At 38.7% G+C, this 23,091-nt stretch overlaps 1 protein-coding gene across 11 annotated transcripts in view; it reads left to right on the top strand.

The window, feature by feature from the left end:
• Cnot2 (CCR4-NOT transcription complex subunit 2) overlaps positions 1–23,091 on the top strand; it is a 95,454-nt gene that overhangs the window by 39,406 nt on the left and 32,957 nt on the right. For 3 of the 11 annotated variants that reach the window (XM_036169543.1, XM_036169547.1, XM_036169545.1), the window contains exons 3-4: positions 6,494–6,551; positions 14,637–14,759. In XM_036169543.1, coding sequence (XP_036025436.1) covers positions 6,531–6,551; positions 14,637–14,759 — 144 coding nt within the window. In that variant the 5' untranslated portion in view covers positions 6,494–6,530. Of the gene's footprint in view, positions 1–6,323; positions 6,552–13,283; positions 13,356–14,636; positions 14,760–23,091 lie in introns of those variants that run through there. The other 8 variants (XM_036169540.1, XM_036169541.1, XM_036169542.1 and 5 more) reach the window with 5 other exon arrangements.

Genomic DNA, 23,091 nt, shown 5'->3' with positions numbered 1-23,091 from the left:
AATAAAAGAGGGGACTATATGAAGCTAGGGAAGTTATCTGATAAAGTAATACTTGATAAATTTCTTCAATTGTCAACTCCCAGGCAGTCTTTGAGGAGTATGTTTGAGAGTATACCAATTTTGAGTTTCATCCATACAATTAGTATTTGTCAGATGTTCAATAATGTCATAATCCATTGAGGTACTAGTATTCAAGACATGTTTCCCTATTGAGATTAAAGATATTTTCATGTAGTCTTCTAAAGATTTTAAATTCTGCTTTTCCTGTCTAACTTGAAACCTATCTGAAATGGATTATAAGGTCTGAGTTAGGAAGGAGTCCAGTATCCTCTCCCCATCATCCTGCTTAACTACCAGTGTAGCTTTCTGTCTCTGTTAGAAGCTCATGCTGTTTCTTCTGTGTTCTGTTACTTCTGTGTTCTGATAAGCTTGTCCATGGCTGTACAGTGCTGTTCTGTTTTAAACTGCCATAGCTTTATGTTTGATTTTTATGCCTGTTAACCTTGGTCTTAGTCTGTTGACACATTTTTGAATCTTTCAGACTCTCTTCCAACTAAGAAAATCTCCCAAGTTTATGAGTGAAATTGTATTGACTTTGTTTTTGGTTGGAGAGGATGATGCTTTTACAGTTTTCTACCAATCTGAATTCATTTCATGTATTGGGATATTCTTTATTTTTCTCTAATTCTTACCTTTTAAACAGACATTTAAATTCACTCATATTTATACCTAAATATTCTGATATGTGCTTATAAATGATATATTAAAGGAGTAAGTATATTGTATAGGTGTTGGTATTAAATTAAAATAGCTATTTTTTTCAAATTGAGTTTTATAACCATCACTATTGCAAAACTTTTATTCTTGTAATCCATTAGTAGGTTTTTTTGGGTGTGTTTTCATACCAAGAATCAATTGAAATGATAGTTTTATTTTGTGACTAGCATGTCTAAATTGACCAGTATTTCTGATAATTTTTGAAAAGAAATTGTTGAGGAGTAGTAATCTTTTTCTTGTTACTTACCTTACAGGGAGAGCTTTAGATTGTCACCATTCAGTAGGGTGTTGGCATGGTGATTGTTTTATAGATACATGTTGATGGGGTAAGGAAACTGTTCCCAGGATGTTCATTTTTTCCCCCTGCTCCCTTCCCACTCCTGTCTCTTGTGCAGTTCTTTCTTCAGGTGTCTGGCTGTCTTTGATGCAAGTTATCACTGTAGAGCCCAGCTGGCCACAAATTTGCAGCCAACTGTTCTTGTTATTTTATGTTGATTTCTCCTGAAATCCCTTTGTGGCTGGAGAATGTAGCTAGTATAATACAATTATTTATGTGCTCCAAATGTTTTGGGGTGCTATATTTTCCTGTTTCCTTTCCATGTTCAGCAGTACATTAATTTTCAATGTTTGTTGGTGTATTCCCACCTGAGAGTACTACTGGACATGTGGTTAATGTACTGAGTAAGTAGAACATTTCCTGGAGTGGTTTTGTGACTCAGTGGACCATTTGGTTTTTCAGTGGTCTGTTGTACTGCCATACATGCATGATTGTTTTCTAGGTCTGACTAAAATTTCTCTTCCTAAGGGAACACTTTCCCTTACATCTCTGTTACATACTTTGGTTGTTTTGTTGTTTGGAGGGGGAGTAATTGTGGGTGTTTTGCTTTTTCAATGAATGTCACCTATAATTTGATACTTTGATGGCTTTTTCCTTTTTTCTTTGTTTTCTACCCTTCGTATCTTTTTTCCTATCTTTTTTCCTCCCCATTTCCTCTCTCTTTTCATTTTCTTCATGTTTTTGATTGGAGTGTCATTTTCTTACAAAAAGGTTTACCAAAGGGTTTTCTTCTAAATATGTATCTGGTGTTGGTGAATTCTGTTAGGGTTCCTGTGTGTGAAAATGTCTTTTTTTTTTTCTTAATTTTAAAAACCATTTCTGCTCATCAAAAAATTGAAAATTGGTAGATTCTCTTTTAGAATTTAAAAAATAGTATACTAGCTAGGCATAGACTTAAGCCCCGTGTTTGGGACTGCAGCAGGCACATGGAGAGTGTTAGATGTGCCTGTATGGATGACCCAATCAATCTGCCAGTCAGATAGTGCTTTAGAACGGGGCTCCACTGTCTTTAACTTACTCCAGGGAACAGTCTGCTATGATTGTTAGCTTTAGTTGCCGATGTGTATCTCTCTTTGGCTACTACTAAGCATTAATACTTTTTGTTTTATTATGGTAAATCTTTGTTGTTGTTATTGTTTCTTCTTTTGTTTTGCTTTTGAGACAGGGTTTCTCTGTGTAACAGCCCTGGCTATCCTGGAAGTCACTCTGTAGAACAGGCTGGCTTTGAACTTCTTATGATAAATCTTTAATGTATGGTTTTGATTATGGCATAATTTTCTCCATGACTCCAGTGTTTGGAAGTTGTTGTGTTCGTTTGTAGTTTTTATCAAATTGTCTTTTGTTTCTTTGGGTTTTTTTTTTTCCTTCAAATGTCTTCTGTTCTTTTGTTTCATGGGACTCAGTACATACATGCAGAGCTGCCCGAGAATCTCGCTCCAGGGACTGTTCTTTGGCCCTCCGAATGTTCTGTTAAGTGGTCTTTGATCCCCTGGGTCTCCGTGTTCTGACTTAGCTTGCGGGCTGCTTTCCTACCTTCTTTGCCCAGAGCATTTGATTGTGCTGTCACTGTCACTCACTCTGCCATCCGTGTCATGTTAATCAAGAGGACGCTCTGCCGGTAACTGCAGTTCCCTACACGTTGTTAGAGCTACTCTTACTTGACTGCTTCTTTGCATAATTGATTTTATTTTATTGTCTTATGTATTACTTAGCAGTTTGTGTTAACGTTCTTGAGGTTTCCTCGGGTGGAGTTAAGAAACATTTGATCCTTGTGAGAGTGTTCTCTTGTTTCTGCCTCTGCTTCTGCCCTTTTTCTTTTTTAAAAAAATTTCATTGAAGAGAAACAATAGCCTTTAGGTAGGGCCAGTTTTCTTCAGCTAGTAAGCTAGTGTTTTTCTGAGTACTTTACTGCTCCCTTGAATTACACAGTGTTTTTCTGCTCTGGCTTCTGGGAACATTAATGGTGTGTAGTTCAGGGTAGCCTTTAGGATCAGGTTCTCGGTTCTTGTCAGGTGGGTCTCTCCCCGTTTCCTTCCTTGCTGGTCAGTACAGTTCTCCAGCTCTGCTGAGCTATTCCCTGTGCAGCTTCTGTCTAGCTAGCTTTCTGCTCTGCTTACTTCAGGTTCTAAGAACTACCTGACTGAGCTCCAGTGATCAGCTTTCCTCCATCACAGCTGGAAAACTCAATCAGTGAGGACAGTTATTGGGCTCTATACCTGAGAACTGTTGTTAATAGAGTTTGCCCTCTCAATTTTTTTAAGACAGGGTCTTACTGTATGGCCCGAGCAGGCCTTGAACTACCAATCTGTTCGCCTCTGTATCTTGGTTGGACCAGAAGTTTTAAAGTTTCATTCTTTGAAATGGTAAATTAGTTGAGAAAATAGATGAATCATTTTGAATAGTGAGAATAATAGATTCTGTGTTAATATTTACATGCAGCTTGGATGCTTTCTGTTGGAAAAGACACTGTATAATATGCAATACAAAGCTATCATACCAGATCTGAGCACTTATAAAATATCATTTGGAAAGAAACATAATGCAGATCAGTAAATAAACTGTAAGTTACCATGCTCTGATCTATTTGACCTAAAGCAGAAAAACCCGATCGTTTCCTTTGAATTCACCCTCTCCATTTTTTCTCGTGTCTAATAGGCCCATAGCAGTTGCCATTCATTCTCCTACTTGAAGTTATCATTTCTAATGAAAGTCTGATAATACATTTTTCTCAAAGAAAAACATAAAGGCCTTATGTGGGACCAATACTTAGCATATTAAGTTTTAAAACCTTTCTGCCAGAATAAAAGCACTGATAATTCCCTAAAAATGTGATGGGTAGAATAAGAACCTTGAATTCTTATCTTCTGATGTCATGTTGAGCTGATTACGTAGTCATTGACACTGTTCAAATTGAAGCGTGTGATCTTCTGGAGATTTACTTCGTGAAAGTATTTAATGGAGCAAATGTGGAAGAAGGAGGGAAGAGCCAGTTGCCTAGAACACTGCAGGCGTAAGTGCTGCAGCAGTGTCTGGGTGCATGCCATCCTTAGCTGGTGACCCCTCTCTCAGATGTCGCTGTCATCAGTATGACGTTCTTCCTGTGTACCTTAAATATTTGAAGTTGTGATTCAAAGTGAAAGCTGAGAAACTATGTGAGAGTAAGTGCCTCTCTTTCTGTCTGTCCCAAATACAGCTGCAGTCCACTCTGATTTCACCCCAAGGTTTGTTTGCTTTAATGTAAAGCAACCTTCATAGATAAAGAAAGCACTTATTTATCAATGTCATGACTTCCCTGGCTCGTCCGACATGAAAACCTCATTATTTTAAAAGGCAGAAGTTGTAATTTCCAGTAGGGGAAACTGGCGGATGTACCAACTTAACCAAGTTCAAGGCTAGTGCCACCTAGAAGAAATATAGCATCATATACACTCACATACTGGAAATACATGAAGTACATGTAATGAACTTGAGAAAGGCATAACACTTCTGTGGTGATACAGCATTCAAATGCATAATTTCAGTCTGATTATGAAAAACATGCAAACCAAAATTGAGACATTTCTTCAGTGTATATGACATGACATTGATGTCACGAAAGACAGAAGGACTGGGTAAAGTCTCCAATTAAAAACAAATAAATGTAGGTAGACAGAGAAATGGTTGAACAGCTGAGATAGATGAAGCTGGATCTATCTGGAGGACCTAACAGGAACCAAGGCCTTTAAGTAGGAATGCCCCTGGTGTATGTGAGGACCAACAAGGAGCAGGAACCAGTAAGAGGAGGAAAATGGGAGCAAAGGAATTAGAGCTAACGAAGAGGAGGCTAAGAGGTGAGGACCCCTTAGTGGTGGTGCAGGGACCACTTTAAAATGTCTCTACTGCCTTTTAGTTATATTGTTCCTCTGCTCTGTAGGGAAAACTCTCAAGTGTGGTCCACATCATCTAGAATAGTGGCATAGTAGATATTGAATAAACATTTGCTAAATAAATTTATGTGACCAAATATTTAGATGCATTTTAAACTGTCTTCCCCTATTGAAAGAATACTCTGATTTTAACTGCACCATTCTGATATAGCTATATGTATTTTTTAGTATGAGAATTTTAAAATAACATAGTCTTCAGTGATATCCATCTTATTGAATATTGTTTTGAAATAGCTTAAGTATAATAGAATGCATCTATTTCTAAATCATTTAGCTTTTAAATTATTAAACAAGTATATTTTTTGTAAATGTGATATATAGTTCAATGTATATATAGTTCAGAGATAAAGCATTTGCCTTAGCATGTGCAAGACCTGGATGGAGTTCAGTCTCTAGCACTGCCTTTTCTCCCAAAGTGAGTAAATTTAATATTTTATTTAACCACCTCATCTCCCATCATCAGATTGTTTTGAAAATCCTTTTTAAGACAGATTCCCAGGCTGTTGTGAAACTCACAATAATCCTCCTGTGTTAGCCTCTCAAGTGCTGGGTGGGATTACAGGTGTGTGCACCTCAGCCACCCTAAAAATCTTTTAAAAATTTATCATTGGATTTGATTAAAGTGAATCGCTGATGGACAGGTCCTTATTTATTTATTATTTTTTGGTTTTTTGAGACAGGGTTTCTCTGTAGCTTTGCGCCTTTCCTGGAACTCACTTGGTAGTCCAGGCTGGCCTCGAACTCTCAGAGGTCTGCCTGCTTCTGCCTCCCGAGTACTGGGATTAAAGGCATGCGCCACCACTGCCCGGCATCCTTATCTTTTTAATCACTATAGAACACTTGAATTAATTTCTTCCCAAGAAATACACTTAAACCAAAAGTTCTCTCTTTTTAAACAGTTCACTGGTCCATTTGCAGGAGCTAGAGCTGTGTAATCCAGCTTCCCTTCCTTCTGTTGATTGACGGTGTTAACATGGGGAGAGGGTAGAATTAAGGTTGAGTATGCAGGAGAACAAGAGTGTGCAAGGAATGGATAGACAGCATATTTGAACATACTTTCCTAACATGTTTTCATGAAGGCCAGGTAAGCCCTATCCTCGCATATTCCTGCAAAGTGTGCAAGATGCTTCAGAGCTTTGCCCTTTTTTGGTTGTTTTAATTAGCATTTGAAGCAGTCTGAAAGATGATTCTGGGGTTGGGTAATATGAAGAGATAAACAGGGAGTCATAATGTTGAAACTGGACGTTCGGATCTTTATAGCATGATTTCCTTATTTTTCAAAGAGCAGAAGATTCCCATCGTTTATCATGTTCTGGTTGGACTCCTTTCTTATCGTTTGCTGGAGTTTGAACTTCAGAGCTATGGTGTCAACCCTGCTGTAATATCTCAGGGGAGCTCCTAGTGTGGGGCTGGTGCCATGGCTCACCCTCCAACCTTTCCTTCTTCACTTCAGCCTCCAGCTCTGAGCTTTCCAATCCCCAGAGTAGCAAATGTTGAAAGAAGTCGCACAGGTAAGTAAGTGTGTGGCGGGGAAGCGGGTAAACAGTGGCACTGTCACTATTTTGAGGGCGGATGGGGCCGTCTTGCAAGTGAGTCATTTTGTTAGTTTAGGAATGTTTTTGTGTTTTCTTCATAAAGCTATCATGTAAATTATTAGGTAAAAGTCTAGTGTTCAGAAAAGAAAACACAAATTCAGAAAAGAAGCCAAGAAAAAAAGAAAGACAAATTCATAGAGCACAGTTTTGCCCTGTGAGTCTAAGGTGGTGGCAGGTTTTTAGCTTCCTCTAGCTTTAAGTGTGCTTTCTTCCGACCTAGGGCTTCAGCAGGTAACGAGAGAAATCCACATGTGTTTCCCTGGGAAACCGTGACAGGAGGGCTGGGACACTCCACCCTTCTAGGTTTGCTGTTAACAGAAGTAGATAGGATGCAGCTAAGGCAGGTTCTCTTACACAGAGTTTGGCCAGTGCTTTTAAGAGTGTGCATTCCCTGTCATTCATGTCATATGACATGTAGATTCTTGAGCACACAACAAGACGTTTGAAATGAAACCCAGGAAAAACAAAGTCTTGATATGACCCAATATAGGTACCATTTTTCCATTGTGTCTGTGGTTAGATGATTGGAATACAAAGTATTTTGTTGCTGTTACAGATCTTCAAAATGCACAGTTTTTCAGTGGTTTGTCTCTCTCTCCTGAGTTCTAAAGTTTGAATTTTCTGAGAGCCATGTAGAACTGTATACCCGCAGCAAAGTGTCAGACCATTTGCCCTTGGTCCTTGAGAAATGTCTTCAAATACCGGCAACAGGACCTCCTTTGTTGCTTAGAGGAGTTGCTTTGTATCCTAAACTCCGGAGCTTCTTTGCTGTTAGCTTGGCCTTCTGTGGCTGTTTTTAATTTTATATCTGTATTTAAGGAGGAAGTGTACTGCTCAAGTTTAGGCTCTTCTGTATGCATTCTCAACTCAGTTTCTTACAGTGCTAGGTAAGAGTTGGTTCTTTAGTGCACAGATGAGCCACTGAAGATACATATGTCTAATAAGAATGACTTCGTGGTTTTTAAGATTTTTAAATTAAAAAAATACATGTACCTTTATTAGATACATAACTTTCCTCCCATAGATTAGCATTATTAGATAATTAGAGTTTTGGTGTTCTAATGGTATATTTTTCTTTTAAGGTGTATTGTGTTTAATGAGTTGGATTTAGACCTGTATAAGGCTTACTGATAACTAGAAATGGAAAAAAATGAAAAACCACAAAGTCAGTTTATTCACATGAACAAAACACTTTACCAAGATCAGAACCAAATTTTAGGAGGAGGCACTTTAGTGAATACTTTCCCGAGCATACATTCCTTGGGAGGAGTACTCTCATTTCTGTGGTGTACCTGCCTGGAAATGCCATCCTGCAAGACTGCTTGGGCTACCAAATTTCAAGTTTGGGATTCAGAACATTGCCTTTCACTTTTGCTTCCAGACCCGGGACCCTATGTTTTTGTATTAATTACTCAAAAATTTACAAAGTATTTCTGTAACCCTTGGAAAGGACTGTTAAGACACACATTCTCCAAAATGATGAGCACAGATGTGAAGCACACCCTGGGTTTTCAGCCAAGCATTTTCCCGTCCAGTCTCGTGAGTGGCTTCCCTTGCTGTCTCCAGCATTCTGTAGCCTGTTGTCCTCTGTTACCAGCTTCTTACTTTACCAAAACTGCCGCATGACTTGCTTTGATTGCTAGGCTGTGAATTTGCATCAGAAATTTGAACTCATTTTTGGCTGAAATTTGGGGGGGATTCTCAGGAATTAAATAATATTGGAACTATTTATAATAGTTGGAGATTAAAATAGCTGGTTGAGAATCTCATATTGCTAAAATAAAAATCTCTTAGATTATGATATTGTACAGTGGAATGTTGCACATGGTTTTAGTGTCCTCGAGTTTAGACACTTTCGTAGTAAAATTTAATCTAGCAGGCTCCTCATGAATAGTTTCAGGTGCTAATTGAGTACTTCTTGGTAAAGTTAGATAAATACCACTGACAACTTGTGGTTTTTACTCCTTTTCCCTGCTTCGGTAGACAGGAGAGAACTTGTGTGTTCGTGAAGTACACTGAAAGCTGAAAGGCAAGTTAAGTTAAATTCTGTATTAGCAATCAAAGTAACTTGCCAGCATGCGCATTAAACACTAGGAAAGGGACAGCTTTTTCATTCTCTCAGCCTTGTGTGACTTGCACTTAGTTCCCTTTTTTTCTTGATAGTGCAATGTTAGTGCAAACTCCATAGCCAGGAGGAAAATGCTGGTGTCCTTGAAACAGTGAAACAAACTAGTACCAGTCTGCAGGGGGGGGGGGGGGCGGCCTTCTGGTTCTCTAGGATTTTTGTTGTTTCTAGATAAGGCCTCTCGGTGTTGGTTAGGTGTGCTGTAAACTCCTGGGTCCAAGCTGTCCTGCCTCCTCAGCCTCTCCTTGGACACAAGGAACAAGCCATGGTACCTGGCTCAGTCAGATGTCTTGAATTACTGTGTGAGCTAGTTGATTTTATGCTGGCCACCTGCATCAATATATTAGCAGGAAAACCCCATACTGTAGAGAGAGAATCCACAAGAAAAGAATGCATAGTGGATTATTCCACTTTCTAGATGTGTCTTACATACTTATCATATAGTGTTTGGATTATTAGCTTCATAATGAAATTAAGAGTTTGGTTACAGTAGAATTTACTCTAGAAAGTACTTTAACATGTTAGTTCATTTGGAATGTGGAAAATTGGTGTATATTAATTTTTGCATTTACTTCTACTTGAAGTTATCCTTGGGTAATTTTTTTCTTACTTTCCCTTCCTCCCCCTCATCTCCTCTGCCCTCCCTTCCTCCCCTCTCCTCCCTTCCCCTCCTCAGTCCCACAGTGCTGGCAATCAGTCCGACCCAGGGCCTTGCTAATCATCAATTCTACAACTGAAGGCCAGCCTCAGCACAGTGATTGTTCTATTTTGCCTTTCTTGGGTCAGATTCAGGCCTCCTTCCTTTGCCTCCTGAAGTCGGGTGTACACCACTAGTCCCAGCAGCAGTCACTCTCCAGTTAATGTACTGATGTTTGTTCACGTGTTTTTACTATGAAATTGATGTAAATTTCTTTAAAATAGGTATAGTCAGTGTTGTAGAGCCTGTTGTCTCAGTGTCTTCTAAAGTGGTGGTTCTGACATAGTAGTATTTGGTTGTAGCATACTGTACTCTCTGTGTTGTTCATCAAAAGATAAGGATCATCCTTTTTATCGACGATGATGCTGACTCTTAACACCCTTTCTTTCGCATGAAGCAAACACACAGTAAAGTGTAAGTTGTATTTATGTTTGATTCTGGGCCTACCATGGTGTCTAAAAGAGAAACCTTTCTGGCTTAGGCTCAGAGCCTCTACACGTAGTTATCAGATGTGTAGCCTGGAGCAGGAGGTCTAACTTCTGGTCCAGATACAAAATAGGGTTCACTAATTGTTAGCGTCTTAGCATTACAACGATGGCATTGTTTGGTAGATGGGGTCTTGCTGTGTAGCTGCAGCTCTTCAGGATAGCAGCCATGTAGCCCAGGCTGGCCTCAAATTCAGAGATCCTCCTGCCTCTGCCTCCAGAGTGCTGGGATTAAAGGTGTGTACCACCTGGCTTTGCCTGCTCCAGGGCTGATAAAAGTGGCATTTTACAGTTACAGTTACAATAAAGTGCTTTCACCAATGGAGAAGACCAGGCTTTGTAACTTGGCACTAAAATTTCAAAGGAGAGCGAGTGAGTAACAGCATTGCAGAGGCAGCAGCCTGGAGAAAGGCCCTGGGGAGAGGAACCTGAGCAACTGAAGCCATTTCAGTTACGAGGGGAGAGAGGAGTCTGTGAGGAGAGGTCAGGGAGGTGAATTACATAGAGCTTTTAAGCTTATTTATCTGGGCAGGCAGTTGAAGAAGTTTGATCAGCAGATCTAGGAACATAAGCTGTCACTGGAATTGCCTGGATGATGGAAAGTGGATTTGAGGAGAGTGCAGAACAGGTTGTGGATACCTGTTTGGGGTGCCTGTGCTGCTGGTCAGTGACACTGGAGATAGAGTGCTCTTGGAGATGTGGGTTACTCCAGTGAGCACTCAGGCTGGTTGTTGAGACTTTCCCCAACCTAGCGGTGTGTACGGCGTCCCTGTGTGTACTCTGCCCTGTCAGTCTAGCCTTGAGGGCCTGCTCTTCTCACTTTGCCTCCAAAGCCTGCAGGGGGGCTGCAGAGAAAGGGGTTTGTTGGGTTTGGGGCTTTTTTTTGGGGGGGGGTGTTGTTTTTGAGACAAACTCTATGTAGCCAAAGTTGACCTTGATGAACTCCAGAACTTACTCCTTCAACCTTCCAGTGCTGGCAGCATTATGTTTGCTCCACACCTGGATGTGTTGAGAGCGCGTTGTTCCTGGTTCTCCTTCCTCACTGTTGAGCCTTTCATAGATGTGCTTTGGTTGGTCCACATTGGTTCTTCTCCCTCTCTTGTTTGTTTCATCGAGGTTTCCCTTAGACAGGTAAAATGATTTTGTATTTGAATTTGCAAATTTATTCCCAAATTTGTCTTTAATCCGATTGTCAGCTTGTTCAAGATTAGAGGGTTTTTTTGTTTTTGTTTTTGTTTTTGTTTTTTAATCAAGCTTTGTCTTCATTCGGCACAACTTTTCTCAAGAGTCCTGTAGTGAAGCTGAAGAACATAAACTAAGAGACGTGTAAGAAGGAACCACAGCAGTCAGTCAGGAAAGCAATGCTTGCTGGGTGTATGGAGCAAGCGGGGAAAGAACCCGAGTTAGCGCATCAGCCTGAAGTCTGTCTGACTGTTGATGACAGATGGACACTTTGACACTTAGGGAGTGGAAAATCTTGGCAGCGCTTTAAATGTGCTGCTAGAACCTTCAGTTACAACTTGAGAAAAGTTTTGAAATCATTGTGTGTTTGTTACCAGGAAAGGACCTCTTTCGTGGAAAGGAGTTTTCAGGGATGGGCTCTATGCCCAGTCCAGCAATTGCTAGCTAACGTTCTAGGTCTTAGAGAAGGTTGGTTTGTCTCTGGGGAATCTGGATGAAGGGCATGCTGTTTGTTACTGTTCTTTGTTCTCCTGCCCTTGTTTGTTGTTCTGTAAAAAGTCACATGCATGGATGTTTTCTAGTTAATTTGTTAAGTACTAGTTAAGTTCTAGTTCTCTGATCATTTAAAAACTGCAGCCCTTGCCCCCTGTTCTGCATCACAGTCCTCCTTAGACAGCTCTGAAATTGTTGGTTAGATTATCTAAACTTGAGAGTTTTGAAATTTGTAATTATGCAGACTTACTGACCTTGGCTTAGAATCTTTGAATCGGTGTAGTTAAATGTCCAGGATATGGCAGGAATTTGTGTTGGGTATCATATGCCTTCATGAGTCATGGAGTAGGACAGTGAGGAATTCAAGGCAGCTTAGCACTTCCATTTTGTCCCAACATAGTTCCCGGTGCTACTTTTGTAAGACAATTGTTTTCGAAGAATGAGGTTGGTAGAGAAGATTTAGTATAAGCTAACTTACCTGTGTGCTTTAAAAAATACACCTTCTTGTAGAAACAAAGGAAAGGTGAAAAGGTTATAGTTAAATGTTTCCCCATGAGAAATACTACTTTTGATATATAACATTATTCTTAGAGGAATGTTTGTGCTTCTTGTTCTTATAATCTGGTATGAGAATCGTGAAGAGTCAGTCAGTTCACAACACAAGACCCTGATCAAAGCATGTAACAATCCTTGTTTCTGATCTCAAGAGGAAATGTTACTTAATTTGAACTATTTTTGTAAATTATTTACAAAATTGACTTTCATTTATATGAGATAGCCAGGAATTTCATTATACTATTGACATATGCACTTTCTTGTTGATAGAATGTGATTTCTAGGTTCCCTTGATTCTTTGCAGGAAAAGAGTGTAAATATCTTTCTTTTTAATGCCACACCCACACACACCCTTATCTGCTCTTGTTCAGAGTGTGTCCTTTATCCAACCACTTTACTCAGCACACCTGCTGCCCTTGTAGTCCTGAACCATCATCCTTTATTGCCGCCCTCCTGACTCTCTTTCCTGCTCCTGGCCTTACATAGACCATTTTTTCATGGTGTAATTTAGGATCACTTAGAAACATATATGGTAAATATATTCACTCTTTGAACTTCCCCCAAGTATCATGAGCTCTTGATTTTTTCCATCTCCCATGGATAAAGCCCAGAGGCCTGCACTCCCACAAAGTTCTGTTTGCGATGTAGCCCTTGGCCATGTCTTCCACCTCCCTTCTACGCTGTCCACTGAATGCAGTCCGTCCGGGATAAATCCGTCTCCCCACCGAGGGATTTGTCTCTTCCCACAGCTGCTGGCCCGGTACTGCTTGTATTTTCCTTCTGTGTTTTCGGACCATTTTTACTCTCCCTGCTCATTCAAAAACATCTTCCTGTCCTGGTCCCTCAGGATGCCTGGAACAAAGGCCCAATCTTTAAAATGAATCTAGCTTTAAGGAGAAGTGAACATCTCTCTCCCTTTCTAGTCTGCCATGATCAGAAATGGGTTGCCCCTGTCCCTAACGCTGGCAGGGTTGACCTTTGGGGACAGTGACTGTTACTATTTGGTTGTTACAGAAGCATGTCAGAATGATTAGTAGTCTCATGACTGTAACTCCCCTGCCTCTTCCCTTCTTGCCCCACTTCTCTCCCTCCATGCTCCACCCCACACCCAGGGAGAAAACACAGTAGAGGGTAAGCAGTTCCGTGTTGTATGAGAGGATTTCATCTACATGGTATTAAACAAGGTGATTTATTCTATATAAGTTAACTTCGTTTTCGGGATTTTAGGAATCTAGAACTGGTTTTAATGATAATATTATGTAAATATTTTCAAAGAAAAGTTTACTTGGTATCATTTTGAGTTCATTCATGTGTGTAAATTTAACGGGAGATGCCTGGATATTCAACTATGTATGGTACATACTTTTATCCATGTTTATTCTTAGAATTAGAGCTCATTAGCAAAGGTCCTATAAAGAAAATTAGGTGTAATCTTAATGTTTGCAAAACAAATTAAAATCTCATGTACTGGACCTAAATTTTTTGTAACTGCGTTTTTTGAAAAAAAGCCCAGGGGAGGGTTATTTTTTTTGCCCTGCATTGTAGAGTATTTAGAAAGGACTTAGGAGTTTGGTGGGTAGGCATGTGTGGACCTTCACTAAGATTGGTTAGCTCTTGTTTGAAGAGGATAGCTATGACATTAAACTGGATTTGAGTATACTTAGAAAAATGCAGTTATGTTATTCAAGTCTCTATAAATTTCTAATATCATTGGCGTTTTGGTTTACTCTAAACTCAGAATATTGACAAGAGCAAGAAGATAAAATGGCCTTCAGTGACTCATTGGCCAGCCTAAGCGACACCTTTTCATAATCCCATAGCTCTGAGGTAGAAAGGTTGGGAATGCAAGGCCAGTGTGGGAGTAAGAGCCTATTTGCAAACAAAACAGAAACAAAAACTTCATGTTGGCCAGCTGATAATTTTGGAAACTTAAAAATTAGCATAGCTTTTACTAGTTTTGGTGTAAGGGTATAATTGTTAATGTTTTTATAAAAACTTCAGAAGCAAAAGAATAAGTAGTAGATAAAATATCATAAATTTATACCTACATGATAAGTTTATCCTGTTATATATGTAGATAGTTGTGACTTGATATAAAATTCCAGGATACTTTCATACTCCTAAGTAGTTTTAGAAGTAGATATGTAGTGACAGATGCTGATGTTTGCAATGTATGTGAAGATTTAAACTTAAAAATAAAACTGTTTTTGGAAAATTTATATTTGGAGCCATGATTTTTCAAGAATAAGTGATTTAGTTCTATAAAAGTTAGAATTGTTTTCTTGCTTTTAGGACCTGGGCAGGAAATGATACTGTACAGTCAGATTTATATCTTTATCATGGGTCCCGTCGCTCTTAGTTAATCTGTTTCAGGATCATAGCAGTATTCATTTTGTTTCCATAGGGGTAAAGTAAAGCCGGACTTTTCCAAAATACTATTCTTGATAAGTGATGTTTTTGTTTAGGTGACAAACAGCATGTTTGGTGCTTCAAGAAAGAAGTTTGTAGAGGGGGTGGACAGCGACTACCATGATGAAAACATGTACTACAGCCAGTCTTCTGTGTTCCCACATCGGTCAGAGAAAGATGTAAGTTGTCAGTTACGCTGTGTTTCCTCAGCAGCACCTGTGCCTGCTTCTAGCTCCCCGACGAGGAGCATGTAAACTCCAGGGGATTGTCTGTGCTTTAGAGACTGTGCCCTGGGGGCAGAAAGATAAAGTCCTACCTTGTCATGGGAAATTAGTGTGCTGTGTTGATTAAGCTGAGATACGATAATGTTGTTATAGGACAGTCTCAGAGATATGGCTAAGTAATGTTACTTTGAGGAGATCTGGGGGTTTTGTTCCATAGGAAGTATTTTTGTTATAATAGAGCAAGTGCACACACAAAGGTAAGCAGGTTAATGAGCACATTTGTACAGATTTCAAGATACATAAACTAGCAGGTTTCAATAAACTCTGCCCTCACTGTATGATCCTCTCCTGGAATTCTAGCCTGCAGGTAAAGAAACCCTTCTCTCCTCAGCCACAGACACTACAGTTGAAAGTTTTTGCTACTGTGTAGATTATATATTATAGAGATCTGTGCTTTGGAAGGCTAGTAGATCAGGAATCCCATTCCACATGAAAGGTAACACATTTATAGGATATTTTAAAATTTGTCATTTGTTCAGATCATTTTAATCTAGTTCCTGTATTATACCTTTTAGCCAATCCAGCTATATTCTGACTCCCGTGTATCTGTTGAGCTTTTTTCCTCTTAACGCTTTATAAGTGTGCCGCTCGCTGATTTCTTAGCAGTGTTCCCAGTTCTGTTTGGAGCATTGAGCATGTAACAGACGCTCTTATTCATTTAAAGCTGATGGTTCCCAGTTCTGTTTGGAGCATTGAGCATGTAACAGACGCTCTTATTCATTTAAACCTGATGGTTACCAGTTCACATTCCAATTTTTAGAGGGTCACAGATTGGCTCAGGGTAGGTTCAGATTAGGATTTAGGATTTGGTTATCCAATATCCCCATTTCTCCATTATTTTTATTTGAACATTTTGTTGTTTTAGAAGCAAGTTATCAGTTTTCCCTCCAAGATACATGTGCACTTTGTTTATGGTTAGTGTCCTTTAATGTCTTATGGAATAATGTCACTTGGTTTTCTGATGTTTCATGACTGTCTAACTATTTGCTATTTCATGGGAATTATGTTGAATTACTATTTACACGTGTGTCTGATTTAAGTGTTGATTTTTGTAGATTAAAAAATTAGGAATGTAGTTCAATGGTAAGGCAATTGCCTAGTGTGAGCAAAGCCTTGGATTCAGTCACTAGTGTTGTGGGACAGTGGGGTGTGATATTTGATAGTTTCATTGCAGAAACTACAACTCTGACTGTGGATCTGCAGTGAAAGCCGAATGTGGTAGAAAAATGGGAATAAATATGGTGATGAAGGGTTTCGTTGAGAGCATATGAAGAATTAAACGAAAATATGTAGACAGTGAGTAACAAAGAAATCTCTGCCAGGGCTAGAGAGAAGCTTACAGTTAGAGCATTGAGAGGGCCTGCTCTACTCCTAGCCCTCACCTGGCAGCTCACACCAGTCTTCTGAACTCCTGCTCCAGGAAACCTAGGGCCTTCTCCTGTCCTCCTTGGCACTGCATGCCTGTGGTGCACAGACATACATGCAGGCAAAACACCTACACCCATAAAAAGAGGTTTTTAAAAAACAAGAAATGTGTGTCCTCCCAGACTACTATAATTTTAAAATTGGAATTAGTATATCCATGTTACCCAGGGGCTCACATATGTTAATTACTATTCCAATATAGTTATTGTCACAGAAGCAACAATGTTTTTCTTCATGAAACTTTCAGTGTTAAATTAATAAGTAATAAAATAGGCAGATGAAGAACTTGAACTCAGAAGCAATACAGATACGCTTGTATCCTGCCTGTCAGCAAGAATGTCTCAAAGCCTTCCCTTCCTCGCTTGTAAAGTGGTGGTAACAGAGCACTGGGTACCGAAGATGGCTATACTTTCCTTTGTTCCTGTTGCAAACAGTACAGGCAGACTATATAAACTTTGAAAGTATAGATACGTAGCTCAGAAAAACTCAAATCTTGTTAGGACCAATTCACTGCGAGGATTTCCAATTTTATATTTCAGATATTTTCATCACAAGTCATAGAATGATTTAAGTTTCTGAAAGCATGCTGACATCTTCCATCAGAGTGTGTGTGAACTTTTAGTGTTGCTAGGGTTCCCCATGCCTTTAAGAATACCAGCTCATAAGTCTTGGCAAATAGACCCAAGAAGTTGATTGTTTTGCTATGACAGAATGCCTAAGGAGAAGTGATGTAAGGAAGGGAGGTTTTATTTTGACTTACAGTTCAAGGGGATGGTTCTATCATGACAGGGAGGGTTTATCAGCAGGAGCCAGTGGGTTGAGGGTAGGGGTTGGCAGCTGATCACAGCAATCTATAATCAGGAAGTGGGCAGAGTGAACAGGAAGTGGGACCTGGACATTAAACCTCAAGGCTTTCTCCCAGTGACTCACTTCCTCTAGCAAGGCTCCCACACAGTGCCATCATTTGAGAACTAAGGCTCACACAGTTGACCATATAGCAGACAATTCATTTCAGACCAAAACAACGTACATATATTAGTGTTTCTAAACATAAACACATAGACTTAGACACAGTGAGTGATGAATTTTTCCCATATAGCTAGTGACCATTTGTAGCTTTTGTATTACTTATGTTTGTGCTTTTTCATAGTTCTCTGTTGATGTGGTCTTGAGCTCTTGTAAAAGTATTTCCTCAAAATTTCTTCTGTGGTTTTTATATTACTGAGGTATTTATCATTTTTATTAAAAATGATCCCTCAACATTTTCTCTTAGAAATAAATATTATATGAAACATAAAAATTGTATATATTAAGGGATATACAATGTGATCTTTTAATATATGCCTACATTGTATAATGATAAAATCAGGTTAAATTGTCTGCAAACCGTTCCATTATTGTGTGGCTTTTTGTTTGTTTTCATGTGTGCTGAGGATAGAACCCAGGGCCTTGCACATGCTAGACAAGTGCTCTACCACTGAGCCACATCCCTATCCCCAGGGATTTTTTTTTTTTTTTTAAATGTTTTCTGGTTTAGATTATACTTAGAACGGTCCATAGGACTTTCCTATTTTGTCTTAGTACTTGATTTACTACTTATGCCCATTAGGAACCAATTCTGGTTTAAGGTCATAAATACCTTTTTTTTGTTTTTTGTTTTTTATCTCTGTGGTGCTATCCAGTTGTATTTATACTGTACATCATGGGTCAGAGAACCTTTTTCTTGAAAAGCAAGGTAGTAACTTGGCTCTGTAGACTAAGAGGCAGAATGAAGAATGCTGCATAACCATAATGTAACAATCACTCTTAGTCATGTATCCTACAGAATAAGCAGGGTGCTGGATTTTGCTCATGAATCATAATTTGCTTATCTCTGAGTTTTAGAATGTTTGCTAATGTTTGATTGAAATGGTCCCCTTAGTATATAAAAGTTTCCAATCCTCTTGAGCATGTTTTTCAAATCATACTGAGTCTCTTATCAAGACTACAACAGTTTGACTTGCTTTGGCTTTATAGAGCATTTTAATGTCTTGGATAAAGTCTGCTACATCCCTTTTTATGAGAGTGTATGTCATTAATGCACAACAATACTAATTTCAATGCCAGGATTGACTTCCTTTCAGAAGGATGACTGGGATTGTAGGTCAGTAGCGGAATATTGCTTTTTGGGGCTTTTGGGAGTGGTTGGTGGTGGCAGGGGGTTGTTCCTGGCAGGAGGAGTGTATTTATGTGTTTACTTGTGGAGGCCAGAGGTCAACCTGGTTATTCTTCCCCAAGAGCCATCACCTTGTCTTTTGAGAAAGACAGATTGGGCTGACAGATTAGGCAGGGCTGGCTGGCCATCAAGCCTCAGGGAGCCTCCACCACAGCACTGGGATTGGATTATAAGTGTGCCCACCATGCCCTGCTTGTCATATGCATGCTGGCACAGTTGTGCAGCAAGTGCCTTCCCACCTATCTTCAGTAACAGAGAGGGCTTCATCATTGACATTTTCCTTGCAGGTTTAAATTACTCTTTACTGTTATACATATTGTGAATGTTACTAACCACCTGCGCTTTATAAAGTGCTTTAATCGCTTTGGTGGCTGAATGTGAGCTGTAGAAAGCCTAATAAGAGTTTAAACTTCAGCTATGTGATTTACAAGCTGTGTCCTAGGGCAAAGTGTGTATGCATCTCAATTTCTCCTCTGGACCATAGGAACAGTATGTAACTATATTCCCACTGTCTGAATTCTCTGAATTCAAAACTCCATAATATTTGGGCCATGGAAACAACTCAGCTGGTTAAGGTGCCTGCTGCCCATAGGCCTGATGACCTGAGTTTGAACACACATGGTGGACAGAGAGAACTGACCTTCCACAAATTGTCCTTAGACTTCCATCTGGGAGCTGTGGGGTATATGCAGCCACACACATGTGCATATGCACACAAAATAAATAATTAAGATGAAAATGCATAGCATTTATCACTACCTGAAAGTACCTGGTTATTGTTTAATCCACTAGAATTTAAACTTAGCAGAGGCAAGGATTTTATCTATCTAGTTAGAGCCTTGCTCTTAGAATCTGCAGTAGTTAGGAAATAATATGCTGTGTTGAAGAGAAGGGGAATAGATACTGTTGAAAATTACATTTATTGGCAGATAGAATGTTAAAAATCTTTCAAAGTATCTTATAAACGCTAATAAAGAATATGGTCTGGGTGTATACATCAGGTTCTTTTGTTTCTTTGTTTTTAAAGACAAGGGTCATTGTGTACCCCTGGCTGGCTTGGAACTCACTGTGTAAGTGTAAATGAAGCAGAATATATTTAATACTAGTTGGAATTAAATGTAAGGTCATTTCTAGAATTTTTAAAAATTGATTAGCAATTGCATTATCTTTAAACAGTATTTTAATGTTAAAATGTAAAATGGAGAGAAAATGATACATCCACGAAGCATCCAGTTTCACTTTCTACAAAGTAATTATAAAATGTTTAGTCATCAAATTAGCATAATGATTGTTTCTTAATCCAGAATACTCCAGACTAGAAGTACGTAAACCCCACCCAGTTCTAAAACTTCTTACACATCATGACTGTGGCGATTTTTTCAGATTTTCAGGTTTGGGGTTGTTGTTTGTTGTTGTTGTTTTGTTTTTGTGTCTTGGATTTGGAATTTTGAATTACTGAAAGATGGTTAATCTGTAGGAATAAAGTTTGTGTGTGTGTGTGTGTGTGTGTGTACACACCCACATGTATGTGGTTTTCAAAGTATGTTTGAGGTTGAAAAACGGTGTTTGGAGAGATCATTTGAGTGACTGTGTGGAAGTGCCTTGCTCCAGTCTTGATACTAGTGCATATGAAGAGCCTTTTGAGTGTAAACATTGCTAGAACCAGTCCTGTGTCTTTCTATAACTTTGCACTTTAGCACTATCCAGGGATTCAGACACACACACACACACACACACACACATTCAGCATCCATTTTTTTCTTTTTAATAAAAGCATTTTAATTTTAGGTGTGTAGTATTGAGGAATTCATTATTTTACCATTTTAAAAAGTTATCTATGTAAACTTGTTTTACTGTATTTGATTCATAAACTGTTAGGTTTTGTGATTTATTACCAGTTTTATTTTTGTATCTCTACTCTCTCTTGTTCCCTTTCTCTTTTTTTCCTTTAGTAATATTACCTCCACCTAGTCTTTGTTTCCTTTGCCTCTGTTTATTAGATTCCATTGATATCTTTTCTAAAACCATTACTTTTAATTTTCAATTTCTCTTTAAGGCTTTGTGTACACATGCATGAATCTGCATTCTTCCTTGGTCTCTCATTTTTTGTGTAGATAAGATACAGTCGAAAGCTAGTAAGTTTTTTTTTTTCCCAAAATAAAGTAAGTAGAGGAATTATCACCATTTATTTAAGTAAATTAGATCAAACTTTAAAGGATAATTTTAAACTTTTTTTTATATTTGTTAGAGAAATTTATTTTAAAATTTTAATTCCATCACCAAACTGTTAGTGTTTTGTAAGTTAGGTTTAATGATAGCAGATCTATTTATTGGAGAGAGTAAGCACAAGAAGTCATCACTGTTGGGAAATGGAAGACTTTGTGCTGTAGATTGTTACTGCTCACAAATGTCACTTGTCTCCACTGTTAATGAAAATAACTGAAGATGTAGTTCTGGAGCTTCTTCTACCTTGGGAGATGGATGAAAGAGGATCTTGAGTCTGAGGGCCAGCCTGGATTGCATAGTGCATCCTGTTTCGAACCAACAACCAAAGTTCTAATGTGTTGATACCTTTAGGAAAAGGTAAAGGGGCCATTTTAACAACTTAGAATGAATAACTAAGGCCACATTATTATTTCTTTGGTTGCTTCTGTAAGTTTTTATCGTGTTGTTTGGCTTGAGTGTAGAGTCCTTGAGAGATGATGTTGCATAGTATAATTTTAAACTGGGAACGTGATAAACTGCTTGGTAGTTCCATTATTCTGCAGATAGCATAACATTTCATCTTTTCTACCTTTTTGCCCTCTTTTAGACCTCTTGGTCTAAAACTTTGTTTTTCTGAGAAATCCATTTTTTATTTGGCACTTAAATACATAAGATTTTGTGGTCTTTTAATGGTAGTTGATGCTTTGCCAGGGTCCATTTTTAATTTTCACTAGGCTGTTATGTTCTTGAAATGCACTGTTTAATAATGTTAGCATTTCAGTATAGAAAGTAATACTGACTGCCACACTGTGGTGAGCTGTTTACCTCCCTTCTCTTTTTGGAAGGTCTCTCAGCACCTCTGCCTTATTTTGTGCCCTTCTCACTTCCTTCCTCCTCCAGTGCTGGACCCAGCACACGTGTAATTCAATTGTGTCTTTCTGGCTGGCTTTTGTGAGAAAGTACACTAGATGTCTTGTCTGTTCTTCGGCATCAAGTATTCAGAAAGTATACATTTTTAGAAGAGTGTCGTTTTAAGGTGTGCATTTGAAGACATTCACGTTCATTGTAAGTCATCTAGTTATGTCAGCCAATATCTTTTATGTGAAACCTACAAAAGCAATTTTATTCTCCATTTTATAACTAATAGTAATAGTCCGTGATTCTTAACTTTTATATAGACTTTTTGTCATTAACTACAGGTTTATTAAAAAATTATACATCTCACTCAATTTTTCATGCAGCTTGGAAATGAACTTTATATATATATATAATATTTATAGTTAATATGGTAACAGTAGTGAATATAGTCTCTAACAAAAGAATTTAATTGATCATGTTTTAACCTATTTGATTGTTAAAGGTTATATAGTTTAAAGTATTAATTGTCTAGAATACACACCCTGGATGTAACAAAGAATATGTGTATTTTACACACACATACACGAGTTGATGCTTCTTTAGGAAATTAATTCCCTTGTAACTATTAATGATTTTAGAGTGGTGGGAAATCCACCCCTCTCTCTGCAGGGTCTGATGGGCACGTGCACCATTGGCCTAAAACAGCTATCATACGTAGTTTGTAAACTTGAGAGTTTTCCTGCTCTGGAGCCTCAGAACTTCTTGTCCTATGGCTCTCCACTCAGCAGCCCCTTCTCTTTGTGCTCCAGCTCCACCAAGAGAAAAAGGACTCCTGTAGCCAGAATCCCCTGTTTGCAGCTCCTTTATTTCCACTTGGCCACCTCCTCACCAGTTCCATCCGGTTCATCAGTGATTTCCTTCCTAAAGCACCTTTTTTCTTCTTGCTATGTCCTTTATCTTTTTTTCTTATTGTTACAGTAAGCAGGCATCTTGTTTGACATTAATGAAGACCCTTTGGAATCTTGCCCCAGCATTCTTTTATATTCTTCAATAGGACTAAGCTGTATCTCCTTTCTAATCACTAATATGGTCACCACTCTTTCATGCTTTTTTGGTTGTGACATTAACCTTGCATTAACTGCATATCGTTGGCCTAAGAGATGCCTCTTGTGTAGCTTTGCCAGAGGTTCCACCCTTCAGAAATGGACTGATTTCCTTGTCTGTGGACAGAGTGGTCTTTTCTCAGAGGTGGCCTGCTTCTGTTGGAGAGTTTGCTGCACCACCTTGGAATGTAATCACATCATTTTTTCTCTTTTCCCACTAGGTTGTACACCTCTTGATGTTATGGCCCATGTTGTGTTTAATTAAAATGTTTCCTTGGTTGTATAAGGTGGAATATTGAAACACTGGCTTACATGTCCTCATTTATTCAGTTTAAATACCTGTTTTATAAATGGCACTCATGCATTTTTGTCTGTAAAGAAACACAAAAAGAAACAGTGTGTTCTGTGGATGTAACATGCC

This window comes from Onychomys torridus, chromosome 20 (assembly GCF_903995425.1).
Source record: "Onychomys torridus chromosome 20, mOncTor1.1, whole genome shotgun sequence".
NCBI lineage: Eukaryota > Metazoa > Chordata > Mammalia > Rodentia > Cricetidae > Onychomys > Onychomys torridus.
This window is presented reverse-complemented; position numbering and strand designations above follow the sequence as displayed.